Source organism: Penicillium taxi, assembly GCF_028828555.1.
Source record: "Penicillium taxi strain IBT 34144 chromosome Unknown utg000004l_segment0_segment0, whole genome shotgun sequence".
Lineage (NCBI taxonomy): Eukaryota > Fungi > Ascomycota > Eurotiomycetes > Eurotiales > Aspergillaceae > Penicillium > Penicillium taxi.
In genome coordinates, this window is record NW_026643206.1 from 1908131 (window position 1) to 1933420 (window position 25290).

Here is a 25290-nt window from a genome sequence, read left to right on the forward strand (position 1 = left end):
ATTATCCAATAAAATGGAGAGATTATTTCAAGTCAATGATGAATATGAATTGCGTCATTTTAAGAACACAATGGCCACATTGTGATGTTGAGAGAAGAGTGGAATTAGGAAGAGAAAAGTTGTGGGGAGAAAAAAGCAGAAGGAAACGGGTCAGTCACGTGATTTCAATGCCTGACCCTTAGTGTAGTTATCTACAGGCGCGACACCTTCGCCCCGGCGATCACTCGACTCTCATCTAGTGAATCCGTCCCTTTGTTCGCAAGCTTATTCAATATGGAAGTCCGTGTATCACCCGGTTCCCCTTTGTCGTCCATCGCCTCCGCTGATGATTCAGATCATGAATCCATCAAGGCAGAAAGCCGTGCCCAGTCACCCTCAGCCTCAAACATGCCCCCTTCCAAGCGCCGCCGAACCGGTGTAGCATCTTGGGACCGCCATACACCCCTATCCTCAGCCCAAGATGATGTTAATCCCCCTCCCTCACCCACAGCCTCTATCTCTTCCGATAGCTCCGGCGACATACCGAACTCTCCCAGTCTACTAGGATTGCTGGGAAATAATCAAGACGACGACTACAGCGGCCAAGGTGGTGACCAAGTCACTATCTGCCGCTGGGATGGATGCACAACTGGAGATCTTGGCAACATGGATGGCTTGGTGCAGCATCTCCACAACGAACACATCGGGAGCCGACAGAAGCGGTATTCGTGCGAGTGGACTGATTGCGCCCGAAAGGGTCAAACGCATGCCAGCGCCTATGCACTGCGTGCTCATATGCGGAGTCACACGCGTGAGAAGCCGTTCTATTGCACTTTGCCAGGTAATTTCTACTCAGGTTTAAACAAAGCGTCGATTGAGTCTCCTATCATCCGGCGTATATAATCATTAAGTACTGAGCTAACCGGTTTTAAACCAGAATGCGACCGCAACTTCACCCGCTCCGATGCTCTGACTAAACACATGCGCTCTGTTCACGAAATTGACTCCTTGCGCCAAACAGACTCCAAGTCCAACGCTGGCGGAGCCCCAAGCGTCGTCAGCACACCCATTTCAAAGGGTCCACGCATCCGCCTCAAGCTCTCACAACCCAAAGAACCCGGCTCAGAGCATGAGCACCATGAAGCCACCATCATATCTACCCCGACCGTCACTATCAATGCGACAGACGAGGACGACCTAGTAATGCCAGAGCTAGGACCCGAGCTTGGCTTCGATCCATACGAGCTCGGCATGCAAGTTCGTGACTTGTACAAACTTCTACGAAAACAGATCTCCTGGGCAGAGAAGGAAACGGTTCAATTGCGCGCAGACTGGGAAGCACTCAGTCCAAAGCGCGAGCGCGCCTGGCGTGACAAGGACGCTATCTTTGACAATGTCATTGAGGGCGAGCTACGACTCTTCAACATCCTTGCCCCAGCCTGTGGCTCTTCAGCCGAAGCCCCGAGCTCTTCTGCGTCTGACATGGATATGTCCAGCTTGGAAAAGCTGCAACGGCATCAAATGGAGTTTCAGCGCCAGCGGGAGCAGAGACAAACCACAAGAGAGATACCCGAGGCTGAGACTGAGAATAGTCTTGCTGTGCCTTAGTTTTTGCTTTCGCAAAATTTTGATCGAATCAATTTATTTATGTGTTCGTGGCGTCTCGGCGGAAATCGGAAAACAGGAGTGGGATGGATACTTGTATGAACAGTTTTCTTACTTTCTATTGATTTCGAGCTTAAGATTCATTTTCCGCTTATTTGCTTTACTTGTCCGATGAAGTAACGGCATTGCCAATATTAATAACGAAAATTTTGCCTCATCACAGGGTCCATTATTTTAAAGAAGAGGGAGAGGTAGCGAACAAAACGTTAGTCAGCTAACTAGTTAGATACTCGAAGTAACTCACTAAGATAGTGAACATGTGAAAATATGAAGTAGCCGTAGCCCCTAGAGGTATTGAAGAAAGAAACAGGCGAAAAAAGAGAAAAAAAAATAGTTCGTCAAGAACGGCTCACATGAAGGACATATCTAGCCCCGGGTTCAGTAGATTGAACCAAATTCCAATCGTGGAGCAACCTGTATGAGAATACGCCTTTCGCAATGCAATGCAAAGTCGTTGCATCCGTATGTACTTTGAAGGGGAAAAAGGACGGAAAAGATGTTAGTCTGGGCCCTTTTGATAACATTGCCGCTCACCAGTAAGACCACTTCAAGTGCTGGCAGTAGCGGCTTTCGAAGCTTTACTAGCTTCCTGGACCTTCATGAACATCTGTTGAAGCTTTGCGCCACTAGCTTCTTTGTTTGGCCAGTAATTAACCGACACATAATCCCTAAAATATCACGTTAGTTGTGTTATCAGGATCTGAAAAACTTGTAATTTGATTTACCAGAGGCGTCTTTCGAGTGAAGGCATGGACTGTTGGCCTTCCAACGTGCTATCGATGAATTCACCAATCTTGACAATGGTGTTTCTTAACTTTCGGGCACGATCAGCCTTCTCGGGATAGTTCTTAGCCGTAATCATGGAAACTTGTTTGAGATTTGGCACAATTGGCTTGAAGAACATGAACGCCATGTCTTCTTTATTAGAGCCGCCATGCTCCCTCCGTCGATGAAGTTCATCATGTGCCGTATCGGACAAACGGTGTCTAGGACGATCACCGTCATATCCAGACTTTGAACGGTCGTTATTAGGAGTGCCGTGTCGACCTGATCCCTCTCGGCTCCCATGGGTGTGTGAACGTTGCCGTGATCGATCAGCCTCGCGTTGTCCTTTTCGGGCAGAGGGTGCGGGAGATGCAGAGACACTACCACTGCCAACGCGCGAGTTTCGCTTGTTATTGCGATGATGGTTGTCAACAGCCCGTTTCGCAGTAGTGTTGCTACTACGGCTATGCTTGTTTCGCAAAACCGACAACAAGTACTCCGCTCGGCGGACAAGGTGAACGGCACCAGGGGATTTGGTAGCCTTCTCTTCGCCTTGGGCACGCTGGGTTTTCCTCTCAACGCGGTGCTCCTCCAGAAAGAACCTATCGCCCAGGCCCAGGTCGACATCATCTCTAATTTGTGTCCAAGCACCGAAGCCATGACGTGCAATGCCGATCAACAGCATTCCATCTTCTCTTGCACCCCATGAACAGCTATAATCTGCTAGTTTGGTTGCCTCGGGTAGACGGAATGTTTTGAAGTCGGAAAGGGAACTGGTGAGGCTCCGTACAAGTCGCATGTCTGTAGGGCGATCTACAATGGTAAATGCGTTCAAACGCTTAACACCATGATGATCGAACAAGACGGCCTTTTGCTCCTTCTTGGTCAGGTTTTTACCGGATTGCTTTAGGGCCTCCATCTGGGCAATATTTTCTTGGACCAAAGATGCAGCCTTGTCCGTGATCTCTCGAAGGGCTGCTCGTACAGTCTCTCGATCACGAGTTTGCAACCGAGAGTCCTCAAGGATAAGTGCCTCACAGTCATCCATATCGCCATATCGAAGGAATGCACGTGAAAGGGCGCGGTATTCCTTTTCACCGAGAGGGCGCTTTGGGTCCAGCGAGCTACTTTCGTCATCTCCGTCATCAATGGCAACTTGTGCTCGTGCTTGGCGTTTTGCCTTGCGTTCTTCGCGAGAGTCTGTCATGTAGTTCGGTGCCTGGCGCTTTCTCGGTTGACTCGGTTGGAGTGTCTCCGCGAGTCTTTCGCTTTCCTTGAGTGACTGCTCAGCCTCGATTTTGTCAACCATATCCTTTGACATGAAGTCTTTGAGATCCTTGCTGTCCAACGCATTGTCTTCTGCCTGCCAATTCTGATATTCTTGGAGTTTGACATTGATAATCTTTTGGAAGTCCTCGCCACCATCAGCTTGAATCCCCTCTTCTGCCGTCTGGTGCAATTCTGCATTGGCAAGGACAGAGTCGATATCAAGTTGTTCCAGCTTCTTCTGGTTGTCTGTCTGTTCAAACATCTTTTGGCCACGTCGCTTGAGAATTCGAGAGATATCCTGCGAAGACGTAGGTTCACCAGGAGGACGCGTCTTCATCTTGTTGTGAATATCCGTTGCTTCTTGGTCTGTGACACCATTCTGAATGGTAATGAACTCTAGAAGCAACTTGTTACGGGCTCTCTCAAGGACTTCCTCCTCGACAGTATCTTTCGAGACGAGACGATAAACACTCACGGGCCTGGTCTGGCCAATACGATGGGCACGAGCCATGGCCTGCAGATCAGCTTGAGGATTCCAATCCGAATCGAAGAGGACAACTGTGTCTGCAGTCATCAAGTTAATTCCGAGACCACCGGCTCGAGTGGATAGGAGGAATGCAAAGTCGGTGCTCCCAGCGGCGTTGTAATGGTCAATAGCCAATCTGCGAGCGGCGGAAGGAATTGTGCCGTCCAGGCGCTGGTAGCTGTACCCGCGATATTCCATGTACTCGCTCAGAATGTTGAGCATGCCAACCATCTGACAAAAGATCAAAACACGATGATTGTCAGCTTTCAGTTTTCGCAGAAGCTGATCAAGCAACATCATCTTGCCGCTGCTGGTGATCATAGCCCTCAGAATATCCTCGCGTCGTGTGCTGTTATTGAGAATTCTTGCCTCCGCATTTGGAAACATGAAAGGATGGTTGCTAGCCTTCTTCAATTCCATCATGATGTTGAGAAGAGACTGCTTCGCGCCACCACCACCGCTATTTAAAGCCGCGTAGTTTTTTGTGAGGATATTCTTGTAGTATTCCAGCTGAATGTCGGAGAGCTCCACACGAATGATCTTTTCTGTCTTCGGAGGAAGGTCAGACTCTACCTGGGACTTGGTTCGACGCAACATGAATGGCTGAATTGCTCCAACCAACTCGGCCAGCTTTTTAGACGAGGCTTCGGGGTCTTTGAAGTCCATATCCTCATCCACGTGGATGATGCCGGGGTTGAGGAAGTCCATCAAAGATGCCAATTCAGCCAGGTTGTTCTGAACAGGAGTGCCTGTGATAAGAAGACGCGCTTGGCATTTCCATTCAAGTAACTTGACGTAAAGCTGCGAGTCACGGTTCTTCAACCGATGGGCCTCGTCCACTGCCATGAATTGCCATTTGAACTGGCCCAGGAAAGCAGAGTCATTCATAGCATATTCATATGTTGTTAGGAGAACATGAAACTTCGGGCGCTTGGGGTTGCCATCCACCATGAGCTCGTACTCACGGAGAACGTCTCGAGATTTTTCACTTCCATTGTAGACCACATAGTTCAAGTCCGGTGTCCAATTGTCAAAGGTCTCTGCCCATGCCGGCATGGTCGACAGTGGCACAATGACAATGAACGGGCCTTGCTGACGCCGGTTATGGCGCAACCAGTTAATAAAAGACACCGTCTGTACTGTTTTCCCCAGACCCATCTCATCGGCAAGAACCACATTGTGGTTTTTGACCCATTTGAAAGCCAAGAAGTTCAATCCTTCAATTTGGAAATCCTTCAGCTTTCCATTTTCCAAGAAGTTTGGAGACTCGCGCATGAACTCAAACGGCTTTCGGGTAGCAGGATTTGACTCCTTTGGATCCGAGACGGGGAGTCGAGCGGAGCGATCGATGAAGCGATCGATTTCACGTTGTGCGATCTCACTGACCAAGTTCTCGGCTTCCCACGTACATGAATCATAGAAAAGCCGTTTCCACTTGACGTAATATTCCGTGCCATCTTCGCCTTCCCGAACACCAATCACTCTCTCGACCTTCTTATAGTCTTCAATAGCGTCAATGTCTCGCTCACGATCGAGGTTCCATTTTTCGCGGTCCTCGGGAGCAGCGTATGGATCATGCTGCAGTCGTAAATCTTCGTTGAGCACTTTGCGCACATAGTTGTCAACGCGGCGTGGGCTTCGGTAGTTGACCAGAGCCTCATTTGCCTCCCACGTGGCATGGATATGTGCCTTGTCCTGCCACTTGATATAGAATTCAAAATCTTGGCGATCGACAGTAGGGCTTTTGGGGTCGACGCCTTCCTTCAGCCGGTGGTTGAGGACAACATCAACAGCAGGCCGGGTGTCTTCCACAAAGTCAGTTGCCCAGTAATTAGGCTGCAGTTGATCTTGGTCATCTTCGAAAATGTCGTCATCTTCATCTTCATTGTAATTTGCCCGGGCAGCGTTTCTTGTTGAGAAGCGCACTTCAGTGAGTGAGGGTCCTGTGCTTGCCTCCTTCACACGACGTCGGCGGCTTGCCTTTTTTGGACCGTATTCGTCACTGTCAGATTCGGTGGCGGACGTTACAGTAGTCGACCGTGAGGTCTTCGGGGGCCGCTGAGAAGGTTCCTTTCGTCGGCGCTTACGTGGCCCAACATCTGATTCCGACTCAGATGAGTCGGCAACATTAAGTGGAAGATGTGCGCGACCACTACGACGAAGACCGTAGAGGTCAGGGTTCTGTCTCATGTACTCCGTTTCGTCTGGCGGCGTGGATTTGCGCTTGACACCTCGGTCAAGGTGAGACGATGAAGAATTTTCACCATCATAATGGTCGAACTCATCTTCACTGTTTCCCATGACAGCATCCTCATCCTCTCCATCAGAAGCCGGTGACCCCGCATCGTAGGACTCATCTGCGACATCGGCTTCGGAAGAGGACTCGGAGACGTCGTGGAATTCGATGGGCCCGGATGGACTGTGTTCGCTCTTCGCAGCCATGTCGAGCTCGTGTTCTGTCTCGTCGGTAGCTAGCGCATGTGCATAGCCATTCGAAAGTGCAAGGGGCGAAGAAGATTCGGGACCTGGTGGGATCACCATGCTAGATGCTATAAAACGGGTGGGCAGTTAGCATTGAAGCTCGATCTGGCCTGATGGGAAGACAAAATACATATGGTAGGGTAGAGCAGCGATACGCGACTCAGTTCCCGGTAAAAAGAAAGCTTAAAGATGGTGAATTGGGGTAGAATATCAAGATTGATGGAAATCGATGGTTTTTTGAGTCAGTTGGGATGCACGAGGCACGACCTGAGCTGGCGCCACGAGATCGATGACACAAGACACCAGTCGAATAGAGGGAGAAAATTAGGGTGAGAAGATGCAGTTCAATGCTCCTCCTGACCTCGAGACAGATCAGAAATATCGAGATGTTTATGGTGGGTCGAAGAACGCGGAGAAGTGACTGGGCAAAACGCTTGATCGACACGTCTGATAGTTAAAAGGAGAGAAAAAAAAATTACTCACACTCCATAGCGCGGTGACCCCGTAGGAGGGGTGACTAGGGTATCAATTTAAAATAGTGAATGGTGGTTGTGAAAAAAGACGACAACAGAAGGTGAGAGACGAAACGGGCACTGAAGGGAAGAGAGAGTTGGGGGATTCGGTTTGGTTTGGGAGGTTTGCAAGGATCCTTCGGTTCCTTGTACTTCAGGCACCAAGCTATTTTCCAAATCAGGACTAGTATACTCGCTTCACCTGATCATCTTGATAGGTCATGTGATGAGGTAGTACTTCGGATAAAAGATTGCCCTAAGAATTGGCCATCGGCCAATCAAAATCATGGCGAATAATCTAGACAATGGGCGGTCAATTTGTTATTGCCTCAGGCACTCCAGCCCACAACAAGAAAGAGTCCGTTCAATTCTGCCCTCAACCAGTTGATATTGTTCGCTTTGATTCCGCCAGTTTCAGCGTGCGCAGATAGTTAACGCTCCTCTGCACCCCACTCTATTTGGCTGCGACGGTGTCCTGTTTGCCAACTCGAGGAAGCTTTCCATCTTGAAAGTCTTAGCATCTAGTTCTTCGTTCCCGCTTTGATACAAAATTTTGGTTCCTTTGAGCCCAATCCACCAACATGTCCGACTCGAAGCTTACTCGGTATGTCTCGAGACCGGTTGAATCTAAAATCATGCATTTCTAATTCACTTGTGTTTATAGTATTGCGATCATCAACTCTGACAAGGTCTGTCTCAAAACTACCCCGCCAACATTCTTTGCGCGCGGAAAGCCTTGTATGTAACCAGCTAACGCAGTTTTCTCCTCGTCGAACAGTGCAAGCCCAAGGTACGAAACTCGACAAGAAATCGCCTAGTTTAGCAAAGACTAATTGAAGCAGAAATGTCGTCAAGAGTGCAAGAAGGCGTGCCCCGTCGTGCGATCCGGTAAACTTTGCATTGAAGTGACCAACGCGTCCAAGATTGCCTTCATTTCCGAGAGCTTGTGTATCGGTTGCGGTATCTGTCCGAAGAAATGTCCCTTTGGCGCCATCCACATTATCAACTTGCCCACCAACCTAGAGACTCAGGTTACCCATCGATACTCGGCCAACAGTTTCAAGCTCCATCGTCTTCCTATGCCCCGTCCCGGTCAAGTTCTTGGTCTTGTTGGAACCAACGGTATCGGCAAGAGTACAGCATTGAAGATCTTGAGTGGCAAGCTGAAGCCTAACTTGGGTCGTTATGACAACCCGCCTGATTGGGAGGAAATCTTGAAGTATTTCCGTGGATCCGAGCTGCAGAGTAAGATTGCCAAATGGATTATTTCTGGGAATAAAGAGAAACTGACACTAGATAGACTACTTTACCAAGGTTCTGGAGGACAACTTGAAGGCTGTGGTCAAACCTCAGTACGTCGATCAGATTCCCCGGGCTGTCAAGGGTCCCGTCAAGGGAGTACAGGACCTTATCAAGGCGCGTGATTCTTTGGGCACTATGGACGAGATCATGAGCGTTCTTGAGCTGAAGCAGGTCGCTGATCGTGACATTGATCACCTTTCTGGTGGTGAACTGCAACGTTTCGCTATTGGTTTGGTTTGTGTGCAGAAGGCTGATGTCTACATGTTTGACGAGCCTTCGTCTTATCTTGATGTCAAGCAGCGTCTGGCTGCTGCCCGCACCATCCGCAGCCTCCTTCGTCCTGATGACTATGTCATTGTCGTGGAGCACGATTTGTCAGTTCTTGACTACCTCTCTGATTTCATTTGTGTACTCTATGGTCGTCCTGCTGTCTACGGTGTTGTCACCCTGCCCTCTTCGGTCCGCGAAGGTATCAACATCTTCTTGGACGGTCACATCCCCACTGAGAACCTTCGTTTCCGCGAGGAATCGCTCACTTTCCGCCTGACTGAGGCTGGTGATGACTTCATTTCCGACAAGGCACGTGCTTTCGCCTACCCTGCTATGGAGAAGACTCTCGGCGGCTTCCACCTCAAGATCGATCCTGGCAGATTCACAGATTCAGAAATTATCGTCATGATGGGTGAGAACGGAACTGGAAAGACCACTTTCTGCCGTATGTTGGCTGGTGCTGAGAAGCCCGATGGTCTCATTTCCGTCCCCAAGATGAACATTAGCATGAAGCCTCAGAAGATTACCCCCAAGTTCCAGGGTACCGTTCGTCAGCTGTTCTTCAAGCGTATCAAGGCTGCTTTCCTCTCGCCTCAGTTCCAGACCGACGTCTACAAGCCCCTGAAGCTTGATGACTTCATTGACCAGGAGGTTCAGAACTTGTCTGGTGGTGAATTGCAGCGTGTTGCCATTGTCCTGGCTCTTGGTATGCCTGCTGATCTTTATCTGATCGATGAGCCTAGTGCCTACCTGGACTCCGAGCAGCGTATCGTGGCTGCCCGTGTCATCAAGCGTTTCATTATGCACACCAAGAAGACAGCTTTCATCGTCGAGCACGATTTCATCATGGCTACCTACCTAGCTGACCGTGTCATTGTCTTTGACGGTAAGCCCTCCGTGGACGCTCATGCCAACACCCCGGAGTCTCTGGTCACTGGCTGCAATAAATTCTTGAAGAACCTGGATGTCACTTTCCGCCGTGACCCCAACAGCTACCGCCCCCGTATCAACAAGTACCAGAGTCAGATGGACCAGGAACAGAAGTTGGCTGGCAACTACTACTTCCTGGAGGAAGAGAACTAAAAAAGGCATCTTTTACAATCATCACCGCCGCCATCACAACCGTGATGGTCAAGATTCTGAGAAGCGGCGCAAGCAGCGCCGCGGCCATCGAAGAATCTGGCGAATAATGGCGTTTCCGGGCGTTTGTAGAGCCTCGGCGGTTCAGGGCACTGGGCCCAGTCTCGTTGGGGCTTGCTCCGACGACCAACAGGGCTCCCAGGACGAGGAAGATGACGATGATGATGATGGCTGATTATGAAGCGCGAAACTAAGCGGCAATTCTGCCACTGGTCTCAAGTTATTTGTTCTTTTCTATCATTTCATTGTTTCTCTTCCTTAATTCCCTGCAATCGACTTTACCAGGCTCTCCGGCTTTTGTTCATATGCATCTGAAATTTGGCGGGTGAATGTCAACGTCCATTCCCAAATTTTAGGTCGGGGGGATTTTTGATTGGCATGGTTTATTGATCGGAGTTTCTTTATTTTTGCCGTTGGGATGACGGTCTGTTCCCCCCAAAAAGCACCTATGACTTGATGATCGATAGTGGAGGATGAATGAGGGTGACAGAGAAAGCAGCCATATACGGGCTGGAAGACTGTTATTGCTGAATCTTGACGAGGTCCTCTTCGCATCAGGTCAATTCCTGTACATGCTTAGTTCAAATTTTCTTAATTCCAATTTTTCATTTTCAGTCACTTAGGTCACTCCAAGACATTTTAACCTATCTACCTTTGATCTTTCCTTCAATATAAGCCAGCTGTAGAGCACTCTCGGGTATGAGGCACTAGATTTTATGTGCGTACTTAAATTAGTCGGATCTCCCCTTGCATAGTTGTCATATATTTCAAGGTTGTAGGCGTTCACATTGAAAAGATCTGAAGCAACCTTGAAACTACCCACGATAAGTGAAAGGCGTTCATTCACTTGAACTGTTGGTATTTGTTCTTTCGAAGTCTCTCGTTCCTGCATCCTTCTACTGGGTTACCATTTTACCACCATAACCTTGGGAATCAACAAGCATGGGAAATCATCTGTCAGAGCAACAAGCTCAAGAACTGTATGATGTTTTCCTCACAATTCTTCAACTTAGTCCCATGCTAACCAAATCTTAGACACAAGGCGATAATTGGATATATGACACTAATCGATGCTCCTCGAAGTGCGACAACACTGCGGAATGAGCTTGGACTGAATGACAGCTTTACTGAAGATGCATGCAAGCAGTATGCCCAGATTCTTCAGAAGAAATGGACAGTGATTACAACATTGCAGAGAAAGGTAAGAAGAGCTGATTGTCGACGTTTGAAGCCTCCTACGTACAGGAGATATATCTGTTCAAGACCACTTTCCGTGTGGAAAGTCCATATTGATAAAATGGTACTGATTATCACCAGGTCATAAGTCTAGAATCCAAAATCACCAACCTCGAAGCAATACTGCAATCCAATCTTGGCAATCTAACGACACAAACACAGCGAGACCCGATAAAATGGCTTCCTGGAAAGGCAACTTATACGCTTGAATCTCACCGAGCAGCTATTAATTGTGTTGCTTTTCATCCAACGCATCCCTCTCTAGCATCGGGCTCCGATGACTTCACCATCAAGATCTGGAGCTGGGAGTATGGCGAGTTTGAAAAAACACTCAAAGGCCACACTCGAGCCATCACAGGTCTTGAATTTGGCGGCCAAAAGGACCGAACCCTGTTAGCTTCCTGCGGACATGATCTCATGATCAAAATATGGGATCCAAGCAGCGAATATGCTTATATCAGGACCATGGTGGGACATGATCACTCTGTTTCATGCATTCGCTTCCTACGTCCAGGCGAGAACATCCTCGTATCAGCTAGTCGGGACTCGTCCATTCGCATCTGGGATGCATCGACAGGTATATGTACCAATTTAATCAATACCAATCTTGACTGGATCTATGATGTATGCCCATCTCCTGATGGACAGTCGCTGGTTTCAGTGGGACGAGATCAAGCAGCAACGATATGGGACCTTACCACCGGAGAAGCACGTACTACACTTCTAGGCCATGAAAACTACATCGAATGCTCTACCTACGCACCTCACGCAAGTTATTCGTATCTAGCAACGATGACAGGGATGAGAGTATCTCCTACAGCCTTGAATTCAATCGAGTTTCTGGTGACGGCCGGTCGAGATAAAACAATCAAGCTCTGGGACTCTCGAGGTGTTTTGATCAAGACTTTCATTGGCCACAACAACTGGGTCAAAGGCTTGGTTTTCCATCCTGGTGGAAGATTCTTGCTGAGTGTTGCTGATGATGGGACCATTCGCTGTTGGGATCTTGCGCAAGAAGGAAGACTTTCGAAAACAATTGAGGTGAGTGGAGGTTTTTTTAGTTGTATTGGATGGGCGCCGTCCACAATACACTCCGACAAGGAGGATCCAGGTGAAGTGGAACTTCGATGTGTCGTCGCTACTGGAAGTGCAGATTCGCGATTGCGAGTCTTCATGTAATGAAAATTGATGGCAGATAGCTAGCCTAAACTATTATTGTTTAGCATACCTCCTCTTGAAGTCACTTCATTGAAATAAACGCAATGCTTGATCTTTAATGTTGTGATCTAATATGTATACTAAGTTTATAAATGAAAATCCATAGAATCAGAAGAGTGAGTCGTAAGACCTTAGGTGTAGAAAGTGAAAGTGAAGGCGAAGTTTATATCTACAAGCTATGAATCGAGCCAAGATACACAACTGTTGTTACAGTCAGACTACCTAGAAAAATATAAGACATCGAGCCAAGATGTGCTAGGTGTTGTTACGTTGCCGAAAAATCAATCGTCCTCAATTTCGCCTTCCTCGCTACCGGAATGGGTAGCCTTGGCGATCTTCACCTCCTCAATGATAGCAGGCTCTAAAGTACGGTCCTTGCGAGGGTCCTTGCTACGCTCTGGCTCACGGCTATCACGACGATAGCGCTTCACAGACCGACTGGCCACACTAGCATCACTCTCACGTCGGCGACGACGATCGCCGTTGCTAACAGCGTGACTACGGGTATCACCATAGTCAAGTTCATCGCGGCCACCACGGGGGTCGCCGCGAGTGCGATAAAGTCGTTCGCGCTCGTCTTCGCGACGATCCAGGTCTCGGGAACGGCGATCAACGTCCCGGCGGTAACGATCGCGGTCGTCACGGCGATCAGTAGGGGATGAGATTTCCGTGATTTTGCGATAGGTTCGTTCGCGCTCGGCCTGAGCCTTCCGACGGTCTGCCTCGTAGGCATCTTGCTCAGGGGAGAGTTCTCCTCGAGTACTGCGGTAGTCACGGTCACTACGTTCATGGTCTCGGCGGTTTCGGAACTCACGTTCCTTTTCAAATTCATCGTCCTTCTCCTTGAGGCGAGAAATCACCTTCTCAAAGGCGGACTGACGAAGTTCATCCGACTCAACAGCTTTGTACTCATCGTATTTTTCCAGTCTGGGCTGAACTTGCTCCCATGTATCAGTCACACGTACTTGAGGCTCGAGGTGTTTGATAAGCGAGCGCAGGGCATCGACGGCGCGGCGCTGATGTCGATCAGCGGCGTGCTTCTCCTCTTCGCTCCGGCGAATTGCCTTATCCTGGAGGCGCTGGAAAATGAGAGTTAGGATCTCTGGGTCGACCGTCGAGGTACGTCGATCAGACGCCATAATGACGTTGAACTCATCAAGTGTAGTGCTTGGGGTCACATTTTGTCGGTGGTCCTGAAATATATTGTTAATAGGTGAGGTGAAAGAAGGAAGGGCATTCGGATCTTTCGAGGACCTACATCAAGTACGTCCAAAACGTGGTTGCGAATAGCACGAATGGAACGTTCTTCTTCTTCAACGACATCCCAAAACAGATCCATAGGAGTGGAGCCGGACCGGCCAAGAATTCCCTGGTACCTAGGATCATCTTGGATCAAAGGGCGGATAGTCACCCACTTAGACCCCGCCTTTATCTTGCCTTGGCTTTTCAATTCTGCCAGGAGCTCAAGGAACTGTTCTCGGCAGTGGCGCTCCTTTCGGGCTCGAGTTGCCTTCTGCTCTTGACGGGCATCGTTAAAAGTGCGTTCCAAAATTTTGATATGATTTTCAAATGCGGTCAATATGTCAGACTTGGACAAGGATTTGAACTTATCATCGGTCTGGATCTTTTCATGAGACTGGATGACCGCATGGGCTTCCGACCAGCGCGTGTAGGGCTCGAGGTCGAGCGAGTTGAGGATGCCAATCAACTCTTCCATAGCGGCCTTGTGAGTGGCTGTCTGGAGTTCCACATGAGCTTTCTTAAGCTCAACAACATACTCATCAAAAAGTTGGCGTCTTTCGCTCTCATCATTAGTCGTGCGAAATGTAGTTTCTCCCTCGAGAATGGGACGGATTGTCTTCCAGCGACTGTAATATTTAATTTCAGGATGACGCTTCAACATAACAGTAAAGTCTGCGCGGAGCTTTGCGAATCTTTCTTTCGCCCGTTCCTTTTCCTGAACGCGAACCTCAATCGCATATTTATCAAAGGCAGCCTGGCGGTCACAAGGGTCTCGAAGGGCACGGTATTGAGGATCTTTAATAGTCGCTCGCACGGTTTGCTCCCAGGTCCAATCGGGACCAACATTGTGGCGCTTGAGCATCTTCATAAAAGCAGCTTCGGCCTCTTCTATGGTGTGATACTCGGGTTCAAATTGACTCCCTGAGGCTGGAATAGCAACCATCGCGTACTTGTCATGGCCTCCTCCATAACCACGGCGCTCGTTGTAGCCTCCTCGATCGTGGTAATCGTTCCGATCACGATTTTGGGGATAAGTCTGGTTAGAATTACGTCCGGCAAAAGATGTTGGAAGAGAAGCAGATGAATCTGCTGCGAGCGCATTCTTGTAGGCATCGGGCATTTTCCAAGTGCTTTCCTTCGTTTCTGAGTTGACCCAATATTTGCGCCCATCCTCATGTACATATTCCTTCCACGGCGAAGCTGCAATAACGTTTGCAGAAGCGCGCTGTTAGAGAGGACGAGAGCATTAGTTTGGAGATTGGATAAGAAAACAAGAGTGTTGATACAAACCTCCGCAGGAGTCATAAGCTCTTCGGGCTTCTTCCACTGAGTTACTTTCGTTTCGACATTGTAGTAATAAGGTCTACCTTCAGCAGTGCGTGCCTCCTGCCAGATGACAGGAGCCGCTATGGGATTGATGGTGGAATTCATGGTTGTGCGAAAAGGGTGACGATGAAAAGATTTGAAAAAGCAAACTGCGGAGATAAAGCTTGCGACTTGGAGATGTTTGCAATGTTTGCACACCGCTTATCACTATCCTCTCCTTAACTACGTACCGCCATTAATCTCCCGAGCTTGTTTGCGATTGCATGCGACAAGTTTCGTCGCAATGCCTGGCTTAGAAGTACCTGGTGAATTTTTACGACATGCGATTCTAGACACTGTCATACCCCATAATCCGGAACTTGATCTCGAGGTAGCCTTGGCCTCGGCGCTGGAGAATGGCGCTGATGATCTTCCCTCGGTGCTGTCTTCAATTCCCCAACGATCTCTTCTCTTCTTTGGTATGCTGCTCTGAAGAAGCCAATTGAGTGCCAACCTCTCTCTTACATACGACATATTAGATGAATTTCTCCCCGTCCGAATCGTCCTGCGACTTTCCAACTGCTCAGGAGCTATTCTGAAGCAATATTTACCACGTCTTGAGATCAGACTAGATGTGTTTGTGGTCGACCCAGCTGAGCCCGTTGCAGACCACTCTACACCTTCCCGAGAAGCTGTATTCTCAGGCGTTGTAGACACAAATGAAGAGCCTTTGGTAGTGATCAATGAGTTTGAGGGCGACGAGGGATCTGGAAACCATGTATACATTATCTGGAATATCGAGAGTTTCCTCAGTCAGTCTAACCAGAAAAAACAAACCTTGCTGTCAATGTATTCTTTGCTAACTCCAAACAAGAGCGTCCTCGAAACCGCATTCAGCAACCGTCCCTTCTATTCCTGGCTTCTGTCAGTCTAAACCCGTCAGAAGGTTGCCGACCAGAGGACATAGAGGATGCTTATCTCCCTCCACTCATTCCCGCCTCAACGAATATGCTCCAATCCCTCTCTGGCGACAAATTCTTTTCAAATCGTGAACCATTCCTTCCTGCGTCGAGGTTGTTACGAGTAGTGCCGACAACGTACACCGAAGACCCAATCTACAATATACAGCAACAACATGGCCATCCGTTTCGTGTTGTTCCTGCCGCTAGCGCAAGAATTCGCTATTCGCGATTAAATTCCTACTCTGGTCTTCCCACGACAGTTGCAAGTCTCGATTTTGAAGTGACTCCCTTTTTGAACTGTACAGTCTCATTCGATAAAGCAAATTTTCAAGTATCCACTGGAACTATTGAGCCTCTTTCTGATGTCCCCGGTCTTCAGCTTCCATTGATCTGCCGGCCTAGAGACGATGTGACCCTCGTCTACAAAATAACACCCGAGTATGGTCCTGAGACCAATTCCTCCTCTACCGCTATAATGAGTGTGCTGGACATCTCTTTGGCAGCGACCTTACTTCTAGCGGACGACTGCCATCCACGAATCGTCATGGAATGGAAGACTAATATTGATTTTTCAATGGCCCTCAATCCTACTTTCGGTGGACCCAGCCAGGCACTTCAGAGACTGAATCGTCCAATGAATCTACCCATGCTTTCTAGTAATATAGGCGATGGTCAGGCGACACGAAGCTCTTTACGTGAAAGAGCATATTCAGTTACGGATGTTGGGGTTACGATATCGTTCTCTGGGCCAGTTCGTGTTCAAGTGGGGACGCCATTTTCCTGGGATGTATTCATCGTGAACCGGTCCAAAGTTCCTCGAAAATTTGCGTTGATTGCCATTCCTCGACGGAAACAAGTAGACTCGCGAGGTCATGTCTCTCGGCCCTCAACTTCTTCCATCGCGAGTCGAAAGGACTGGGTGGCTGAGGCTGTAACTGACGACAATGTTGTGCACGCGAGACAGAAGAGCGTAGCTGGGCAAGAAGCTGAATTGATTAGTTTAAGCACTGATATTCGAGTTGGGTGAGTTGTCGCTTTCTTCGTTGATGATATAATATCTGACATTAATCTTCATAGACCTCTTCTGCCTGGAATTTGCCATTCTACTGAATTGAAGCTACTTCCACTGGCTACTGGCTCCCTGCACTTGGAGGCTGTACGGCTTGTTGATGTGACCACTAATGAAACGACTGATATCCGAGACCTCCCGGATATTCTTGCTGACGACCAACCGAGAGCATCGTAGAGGATCTGATCAAAAGAGGAAAAAGGAAATGAATGGGTCTTTCAAATAGAACCAATGTATAGATACCAATGACAGTGAATTCCACCAAATTGTCGCTGCTTCCGAGGTCTGTCTTCCCATGGAAAAACTAGCTGTTAGCCCTAAGTATCACTCTATCTAGACAAGTTTAGCCCTTGTGCTGGAGAACTTCAAGCAGACATGCAATATCCATGTGTAGGTAGATTTTGAATTAACAGCATGAATGAAGAAATCATTGAATCAAACATCTAAAACTAACTCTTCAAAGATGTTTTAAATATTCGATATTTGTAGATATGAAGGCTCCATGTAAATAAGATAAATAACACGTTAGCTAGTTAGTTAGAGTTACGTCATTAGTCATTCAACGTTTGAGCGGAGTCGAGCCCTTCAATCTGGGGTAGATGCGGATATATCATCCTCATTCCATCTTTGAACATCTCTCACATTCCAGCTACCTAAGTATTGGCTTTCCACAAATCAGGGGAATCTGATTTCCATAAATTTGTGCCGTCCAGATATTTGCGTCATAACTGGCGCGAGACTACCGGAAATCTTCCCTCTCCTTCCATAATTAGGATTACGGCCATACCCGCGCCTCATCATGATTGCTTTAAAACGGAAATTTCTCGATGGACTGAACCGTCGGTATATTTACGGTCGCGTGGTATGTGATCTTATCCTGTTTTTCTTGTCATCTTTTCATTCCAACGAACCCGCACTGATTCTGTCCATGATCTAGCCTCTACTACACACGATCATTTTCCTCATCGAAATGGCCGTAGCAGCTCGAATCGCAGCCAAGTTCAATTCCTACTATGCCGAAAGACCAAGTAAGCACCATTTCTACTGCTTCTCGAGAATGCGAACGTTCTAACGTGGCATATAATAGTCCTCACGACCATGGTCACCAATGCCGTAAGCCTTTTCTCAACCTATCCCGGTATATCGATATTCCCAGTTCAGTCCAGATGACTGATATAATTATAATAGGTGCTTGGTGGAGTGGCTGATACAGTTGCACAGCTTATCACGGCGTTTCAATCTCGCTCACAGCAACGAGCTGAGAGTGATGACAACTTAGTCTCCATTGAGATTCAAAATTTGAATAAGCAACAGTCGCAAGCTCTTGTGGAGCTGGATTCTTCCAAGAAATCCCCATCACCGTTTGATTTCGAGCGAGTGACGAGGTTCATGGCATATGGCTTCTTTATGGCCCCAGTTCAGTTTCAGTGGTATGGTTTCTTGTCCAGAGCTTTCCCGCTCACCAAGATGAATCCCACTGGTCCAGCTGTCAAAAGAGTGGTATTTGACCAGCTTATCTTTGCGCCATTTGGTATGTATATTGCCGTTGTCTCTCTTCCGAGCCTAACTGACCTCTCGACTAGGTCTGGTCTGTTTCTTCACATACATGACGATTGCCGAGGGTGGCGGCAAGAGGGCTCTTACACAAAAGTTCCGCGACGTATATCTACCAACCTTGAAAGCCAACTTCGTACTTTGGCCAGCCGTTCAAATCATCAACTTCCGGGTTATTCCAATACAGTTCCAGATTGTAAGCTTCTCCCCTGTTATCCCGCTCTGTGGATAGTACTAACGATGACAGCCGTTTGTATCCTGCATTGGTATTGCATGGACTGCATACCTTTCTCTCACTAACTCCTCTGAGGAGTCTTAATTCGAAACGATTGCTCCAGCGATGGTCATGCTAACGATACCGAATCCCTGCTTCAAGCTTGCACATTTCATCGGCGTTACGGTTAGTTTCAGCTGTCTGAGAATAAAAACATTCTCGAGAAACAGCTTGCATCTCCCAAAAGGTCTTTTATTCTTCCATAATCAATCAATTCAGATATACTCGTGACTTTTCCATATTTAGGTCTTGATCCATCCAGCTGTTGTTAAAATTGCTGCTATATGAATTTCGCGAATTTCACATGGTGTCAGGGTCATTGTAGGTTCCGCCATCACAGCTGATATACAATTCCTAAGCCAATCAAGTGGGAAACCGTATCTAAGGGCGATCTCCCCCAGAATTCCCCGACTCCGAGGCTATAGAGACCCGAGCTGTTCCGCTCTAGGAAGCTCTGACATTAGGTCCCGTATCAGCCCGGTCTTGAGCTGTGGATTAGAAATAGGACATGTAGAATAGACCTTGTATGGGAACATTTATACCGAAGTAATTCAGTTAGCTGATTCTGATTGCAAAACCAGGTCACTACATCATTGGTAAGTAGTTTCGTTGCTATGCTGAATCCGGGACAACAACCCTCACCGGCGCCCCACCATATTGCCTTACCCCTCCAATCCTCTCTCTGCTGCCTCACCGTGACCTGATTTGATTCAGTCTCCTGATATATTAAATTATCTCCTGACAATTCTTTGTTTATTAAGCTGGTCTTCCCGCTTTCTTTTTTCCCTTCACACATCTCCGTCAAGGTACTTTGCTCATCCATTTTGAAAATCATACGCAGAAACTGACATCACAGACTCAGAATCATGTCTCTCTCCAACAAGCTCAACATCACCGAGGTCGACCTCAAGGACAAGCGTGTCCTGATCCGAGTATGTTCTGATTCTCCTTCAACTTCCTCTTCTTCAAACCCAATTGCTCATTTAAATCCTCCAGGTTGACTTCAACGTCCCTCTCGATGCCGAGAAGAATGTCACCAACCCTCAGCGTATCGTCGGTGCTTTGCCCACCATCAAGTACGCCATTGAGAACGGCGCCAAGGCTGTCATCCTGATGTCTCACTTGGGTCGTCCCGATGGAAAGGTCAACGCCAAGTACAGCCTGAAGCCCGTCGTCCCCATCCTTGAGGAGAAGCTCGGCAAGACTGTCATCTTCACTGATGACTGCGTCGGCCCTAAGGTCGAGGAGACTGTCAACAGCGCTACCGGTGGCCAGATTATCCTGCTCGAGAACCTGCGCTTCCACGCCGAGGAGGAGGGAAGCTCTAAGGATGCCGAGGGCAAGAAGGTCAAGGCCGACAAGGAGAAGGTTGCTGAGTTCCGCAAGGGCCTCACTGCCCTCGGTGACATCTACGTCAACGACGCCTTTGGCACTGCCCACCGTGCCCACAGCTCCATGGTCGGTGTCGACCTTCCCCAGAAGGCTGCCGGTTTCCTCGTAAAGAAGGAGCTGGAGTACTTCGCCAAGGCTCTCGAGGAGCCTAAGCGTCCTTTCCTCGCCATTCTCGGTGGCGCCAAGGTCTCCGACAAGATCCAGCTGATCGACAACCTGCTCCCCAAGGTTAACAGCCTGATCATCACCGGAGGCATGGCCTTCACCTTCAAGAAGACTCTTGAGAACGTCAAGATCGGAAACTCCCTCTTCGACGAGGCCGGTTCCAAGATCGTCGGTGACATCGTCGAGAAGGCCAAGAAGTACAACGTCGAGATCGTCCTCCCCGTCGACTACGTTACCGCTGATAAGTTCTCCGCCGATGCCGAGGTTGGTGCCGCCACTGATGCCACTGGTATCCCCGACGGCTACATGGGTCTGGATGTCGGCCCCCTCTCCGTCGAGAAGTACAAGAAGGTCATTGGCGAGGCTAAGACCATCCTCTGGAACGGCCCCCCGGTGTCTTTGAGCTTAAGCCCTTCGCTGCTGCCACCGAGGCTACCCTCGACGCTGCCGTCAAGGCCGCCGAGGGCGGCGCCATTGTCATCATCGGTGGTGGTGACACCGCCACCGTCGCTGCCAAGTACGGCGTTGAGGACAAGCTGTCGCACGTCTCCACTGGTGGTGGTGCCTCACTTGAGCTCCTGGAGGGTAAGGAGTTGCCCGGTGTCGCTGCTCTCTCCAGCAATTAAATGGTATAAATATTGGGAATTTCCGAGCAAGCTGTTTTCTTTGCTGGCTCTTTTTGGGTCCTATGATTAGATCTGGATCTGATCTCTATCTGGGAACCTTTCTTTTTCACGACACTATAATGTAACTTCTTTTCTTTTCAATTACAAAATTCGATCCCTATGGGCGCTTTTTTTTTTCCTTCACTAAGACTTCGTTTGCTCGTTAGACATGATACACGAGACCAAAGCTCTAATTCAAACTTGGAACACCCAAGGCACCTACACATACAAAACTATTTCACATGAAGTCTATGTGTCTATTACCTCCTTCATGACTAGTAGATATTCATTCTATCGTGAGTAACTTTATAGCATACCGCCCTAACTAACTACGCCGTAGTTAACTAGCGTTCGTGACTAGAGTCTGTATAAAAGACGACCTTGGTATGAAACACGCTTCTTCTCTACGTGATCACAACTATGATGAAATGAACGTTGAAAAACGAAAGCAACGTTGAGTAACAGCTATTTCTCTACGTAGACTTGACTAGTCCATTATTTCGGGTGCACAAAGTCGCCTACTTAGTAGAAACCTCACATCAAGTCCCGAAATAGAAGCTGTATGTCCATAGCTGGAATTGTAGAGTAAAATGTATCTCCAACCGGGATAGCATGATAGAGAAGGTGATTATATGGATGACCTCAAGGAAGTGGGTATTGTATTGAAGAAGACATGAGCAATTGTCGAATTCCCAGCCACGGTCGCGACAGCTTTATTGTTCGTGTTTTAGAGCCTTGAGAGGTGTGGATGCGGAGTATTTGTATGGGTATTTGATTTCGAATTTCCAATTTAGTGTGATGCCTCGACTTTCTTCAGCTCCTCCCTGTAAACAACCAGATGTCAGATATGAATTCTATAACCAGGTGTCAAGTGTAGGAAGGGAAGGAAGATATATTGGTGAAGGGATGTTTTAGATGAAGGTCAAGCTGGAAAGGAACTTACTGCAACTGCTTGGAAAAGTCCTCTGCGGCATCGTCGTCATCCCAGCTCTCTTCCCACAGGTGCTCGTTGCCGCCGTTGGTTGCCTCGGCCTCTTCCTGGGGCCAGTCTGTGTGGAGTGGTTATCAGAATGGTCTTGATCTTGGATTGTACAAATGCATAGGATTTCTTACCTTCAACGGGGAAATCCTCAAACTCGTCATCCTCCTCAAGCACTTGGGGCTTCTGTTGCTGGGGCTCCTCAGAAGGGTCGGCCTTGGATTGAGCTGTGGAGTTCGACATGATTAGATGTGATGTGTGTGAATGTGTGTGGATGTGATGTGATGTGAGGATTTGTTACAAATGATGTAACGAAATAGTTGGTTGGTAATTGGAGAAGAGGTGAGAGAGGTGGGGGGTGGAGAGCTTCAAAAGGTTTAAGGCGGAGTGGTTTGACTTGGCAGATTTGGCGCGAGTTTGTGTCTCTTAGAGCATACAATCGTACACTTCAAGAGTTAGGGCAACCATTCTATGATTTAATATCCTTTATGAAACAAGGGCTGATTTTTATGCGACAACTTAAATAAGAATCTTTCGGAGAAGCCGGCAAAGTCGAAGCCCATGGAACAGCTTCTCAGCCACGATTACTCCGTGCCCCGTCTGATCCAGCTTTGTTCTTTATCTTGTTTTTCTGTCCCTCTTACCCTCTTCCCCTTTCTCACTCCTCTTCCTGTTCTCCGCTGTGTGCCCGATATATGGAGACTCCGTGGACATTCTTCCCAATCCGCCTCCTTTCTCTCTCGGCCAGCCTTGAACCTATATATCCATTCAGACTTTTTCTTCATTTGTTTCTTGATTACTCTTGCCCATTATGATGAAAGTAGGATCGTGGCTATATGGCAAGAAGGCCAATATCTCAACACAGTCTCTGGACTCGCTGTCGGAGGTACAGAACTGTATGTGAAGATCCCTGATCGACAATCTAGATCCATCCCGTCTTATAACCGTGGATATTCCTCATCCAAAAATGGGAAAATGGGATAGACAGAAAAATGAGGCTCTTTCGATCTTATGCTGACTGTATCTTCGAGCGGGGAAGTGGAGGAGGCCATGAAAGGTATTTTTATTTGTGCCTAAAGCTTGGACCCAAGTCTAACCCTTTTTCTAGCTGCTACTTACATTCTCAACGATGATGTTGATAGTGCCGAACTTGGTCTTTCAAAGGGAAACTCGGCTTTTCACAAGGTAGAAATCACTCCTAGCCATATGGCGTTGCAACTGGTTGATTCTCTTGATAGCTGGGGAAAGGAATGGTAGCGTTTTTTCGCGCAACCTTGGGATTTGAACAGGAAATTATGCGCCAAGGTCCGTCTAATTGAGTCTTGATAAAGTATCGCCCTTCTCACACACTTTACTAGCATCTGAACGACTGAATGACGCCGAGACTACCGGTGGAATTGAACAACAACGAGCCCAACACAACTCACATGCACCCAATGCTTTCCACTCCGAGATCTACAGCCCGGGTACTGAATATGCCCTTTGTCAGGCGATTGCACAGCTGATGGGCGCCGTGGTTGGTGTATTGAATGAAAGTCTAACTGAAAGTATAAAGGCATTTTATAAACTACGAAGGGCATATATTACGATGGATGCAATTCTCAAAATGGAAGAGAAGTTCATGGAGCAACAAAAAAACCCAAGTCAGCTTTCGCTTTCTGGAGTGAACGGTCTCCCCAGGGCCAGCACTAGCTCCAAATTATCGGAAACGTCCAGCATATCCTCGAAAAAAGGCCTCCCCAAGTCCATCGCAATGAATGTCACCTCTGAACCTGTTTCTCCACAGCCCTCTACACCCAACGGATCGAACGGGATCGATCATGGTCCCGAATCTGAGATCTTCAAGAACGAAATAGACATCTTTGTGCACTCTGGTGCCAACTTTTGCTTTGGAATCCTGAACCTGCTTATTTCCATGGTGCCCCCCGCTTTCACCAAGCTCCTTTCCATCATTGGCTTCCGTGGTGATAAGGAACGCGGCCTTCAGATGCTCTGGCAGGCCAGCAAGTTCCACAACCTTATTGGTGCCCTAGCTGCACTAGCCCTACTGGGTTATTACAATGGGTTTGTCCGTTACTGCGATATTATGCCCGATCAGTCTCCTGATGGGGACAATTCAGAAGGCTACCCACAGGAGCGACTAGCTGATTTATTGGCGGAGATGCGATCACGGTTCCCCCACAGTCGGCTGTGGCTTCTCGAAGAGTCTCGCATGAAGGGAGCCAACAGGGATCTAAAGGGAGCACTGGACCTTCTCACGAATAGCAGCAAGAGTCCGCTTAAGCAAGTTGAGGCGCTATGCGTCTTTGAGAAGAGTTTGAATGCTATGTTTCTGCACGAGTATAACGTGTGTTCGGAGTCGTTTGTTGAGGTAAGTGGTTTCTGTCAAATCTTGTGAAATTGAAAAGAAAAGTAAATTGACTCTGGATCAGTGTATGGATCTTAACTCCTGGTCTCGCTCACTCTACCTCTATATCGCTGGGTCATCTCACGTCGGACTCTATCGCCAGTGCATCGCTTCAAATCCTGAACAAGCAGAGGTTCACGCCAAAATCGCTGCTGAGCTAATTCGGAAAGCCCCTGCCCTTGCAGGAAAGAAGAAGTTCATGGCGCGACAACTACCCTTTGACGTGTTCGTGACTCGAAAAATCGCCAAGTGGGAGGCCCGTGCCAAGGACTGGAATGTTTCCTTGGTCGATGCCATTGGAGTGGATCCGATCGAAGAGATGATTTTCTTCTGGAATGGACATAGTCGCATGACTACCAGCCAGCTAGAAGAGTCTTTGACTCGACTTTCCTGGTGTGAAAGTGAAGAAAACAAGACATGGTCTCGTGAAGGGCCAGAGGAAAAGGCGACTCTGGAACTCATGAGGGCTGCCGTATTCCGGTCGCTTCACAAGCACGAAGAGGCTAGAAAGATTCTTAAAACTGTTTTCAAACATGACAAATCCCAGTTCAAGGGAAATCTGAAGGACGACTGGGTCCTACCAGCTGCACACTTTGAAATGGCCGCTAATCTTTGGATGGAGCGACCTAGCTACCGGCCTCTTCATGGGTCGTCGGGTGTAGAGAAGTCCCAAAACACCGAGCAGATAGTGGCCGAATCTGGAAAGCCCGACGAGCAAAAACAAGTCCAAGAGTGCAAGGAGCATTTGGAAACTGCGGCTCGATGGGATAGTTATGAGTTGGATGCTCGCATTGGACTCAAGGTGACGGCTGCTCTTGAGGCTGTGAAAAAATGGGAGAGTGTGCACTAGTGAATTACCTTGTGATTTAAGAATATTTCATATAGATCGGTAGTTGATATGAGGATAACGAAT

The 25290-nt window shown here is 48.1% G+C and overlaps 11 protein-coding genes across 11 annotated transcripts; 8 read left to right on the forward strand and 3 right to left on the reverse strand.

The window, feature by feature from the left end:
- Positions 1 to 273: 273 nt before the first annotated feature.
- On the forward strand, positions 274 to 1587 carry N7495_005636 (C2H2-type zinc finger protein; the record flags this gene model as incomplete). Its single annotated transcript, XM_057208287.1, has 2 exons — positions 274 to 820; positions 917 to 1587. 2 exons carry the CDS (start codon positions 274 to 276, stop codon positions 1585 to 1587), a joined length of 1218 nt encoding a protein of 405 aa, XP_057062061.1.
- Positions 1588 to 2191: 604 nt separating this feature from the next.
- N7495_005637 (chromatin-remodeling ATPase CHD1) lies at positions 2192 to 6745 on the reverse strand (the record flags this gene model as incomplete). Its single annotated transcript, XM_057208288.1, has 2 exons — positions 2192 to 2312; positions 2370 to 6745. 2 exons carry the CDS (start codon positions 6743 to 6745, stop codon positions 2192 to 2194), a joined length of 4497 nt encoding a protein of 1498 aa, XP_057062062.1.
- A 1033-nt stretch (positions 6746 to 7778) lies between these two features.
- Positions 7779 to 9852, forward strand: N7495_005638 (Translation initiation factor RLI1; the record flags this gene model as incomplete). Its single annotated transcript, XM_057208289.1, has 4 exons — positions 7779 to 7801; positions 7862 to 7935; positions 8104 to 8442; positions 8498 to 9852. The coding sequence occupies 4 exons, from the start codon at positions 7779 to 7781 to the stop codon at positions 9850 to 9852; spliced, it is 1791 nt and encodes a 596-aa protein (XP_057062063.1).
- A 1114-nt stretch (positions 9853 to 10966) lies between these two features.
- N7495_005639 (WD40 repeat domain-containing protein) lies at positions 10967 to 12324 on the forward strand (the record flags this gene model as incomplete). The annotated part of the gene is made up of 2 exons (XM_057208290.1): positions 10967 to 11110; positions 11227 to 12324. 2 exons carry the CDS (start codon positions 10967 to 10969, stop codon positions 12322 to 12324), a joined length of 1242 nt encoding a protein of 413 aa, XP_057062064.1.
- A 320-nt stretch (positions 12325 to 12644) lies between these two features.
- N7495_005640 (snoRNA-splicing protein PRP40) lies at positions 12645 to 15036 on the reverse strand (the record flags this gene model as incomplete). The annotated part of the gene is made up of 3 exons (XM_057208291.1): positions 12645 to 13556; positions 13622 to 14830; positions 14878 to 15036. 3 exons carry the CDS (start codon positions 15034 to 15036, stop codon positions 12645 to 12647), a joined length of 2280 nt encoding a protein of 759 aa, XP_057062065.1.
- A 178-nt stretch (positions 15037 to 15214) lies between these two features.
- Positions 15215 to 17118, forward strand: N7495_005641 (TRAPP trafficking subunit Trs65 domain-containing protein; the record flags this gene model as incomplete). Its single annotated transcript, XM_057208292.1, has 4 exons — positions 15215 to 15389; positions 15450 to 15722; positions 15785 to 16895; positions 16950 to 17118. The coding sequence occupies 4 exons, from the start codon at positions 15215 to 15217 to the stop codon at positions 17116 to 17118; spliced, it is 1728 nt and encodes a 575-aa protein (XP_057062066.1).
- A 622-nt stretch (positions 17119 to 17740) lies between these two features.
- On the forward strand, positions 17741 to 18814 carry N7495_005642 (Mpv17/PMP22 family protein; the record flags this gene model as incomplete). Its single annotated transcript, XM_057208293.1, has 6 exons — positions 17741 to 17803; positions 17879 to 17969; positions 18029 to 18054; positions 18130 to 18472; positions 18525 to 18691; positions 18743 to 18814. 6 exons carry the CDS (start codon positions 17741 to 17743, stop codon positions 18812 to 18814), a joined length of 762 nt encoding a protein of 253 aa, XP_057062067.1.
- An 821-nt stretch (positions 18815 to 19635) lies between these two features.
- On the forward strand, positions 19636 to 20952 carry pgkA (phosphoglycerate kinase pgkA; the record flags this gene model as incomplete). The annotated part of the gene is given in 3 exon segments (XM_057208294.1): positions 19636 to 19701; positions 19766 to 20719; positions 20731 to 20952. The coding sequence occupies 3 exon segments, from the start codon at positions 19636 to 19638 to the stop codon at positions 20950 to 20952; spliced, it is 1242 nt and encodes a 413-aa protein (XP_057062068.1).
- Positions 20953 to 21781: 829 nt separating this feature from the next.
- N7495_005644 (proteasome regulatory particle lid subunit SEM1) lies at positions 21782 to 22213 on the reverse strand (the record flags this gene model as incomplete). The annotated part of the gene is made up of 3 exons (XM_057208295.1): positions 21782 to 21815; positions 21935 to 22040; positions 22105 to 22213. The coding sequence occupies 3 exons, from the start codon at positions 22211 to 22213 to the stop codon at positions 21782 to 21784; spliced, it is 249 nt and encodes an 82-aa protein (XP_057062069.1).
- A 1363-nt stretch (positions 22214 to 23576) lies between these two features.
- N7495_005645 (uncharacterized protein) lies at positions 23577 to 24368 on the forward strand (the record flags this gene model as incomplete). Its single annotated transcript, XM_057208296.1, has 1 exon — positions 23577 to 24368. The coding sequence occupies one exon, from the start codon at positions 23577 to 23579 to the stop codon at positions 24366 to 24368; it is 792 nt and encodes a 263-aa protein (XP_057062070.1).
- A 37-nt stretch (positions 24369 to 24405) lies between these two features.
- On the forward strand, positions 24406 to 25227 carry N7495_005646 (uncharacterized protein; the record flags this gene model as incomplete). The annotated part of the gene is made up of 1 exon (XM_057208297.1): positions 24406 to 25227. One exon carries the CDS (start codon positions 24406 to 24408, stop codon positions 25225 to 25227), a length of 822 nt encoding a protein of 273 aa, XP_057062071.1.
- Positions 25228 to 25290: the final 63 nt, after the last annotated feature.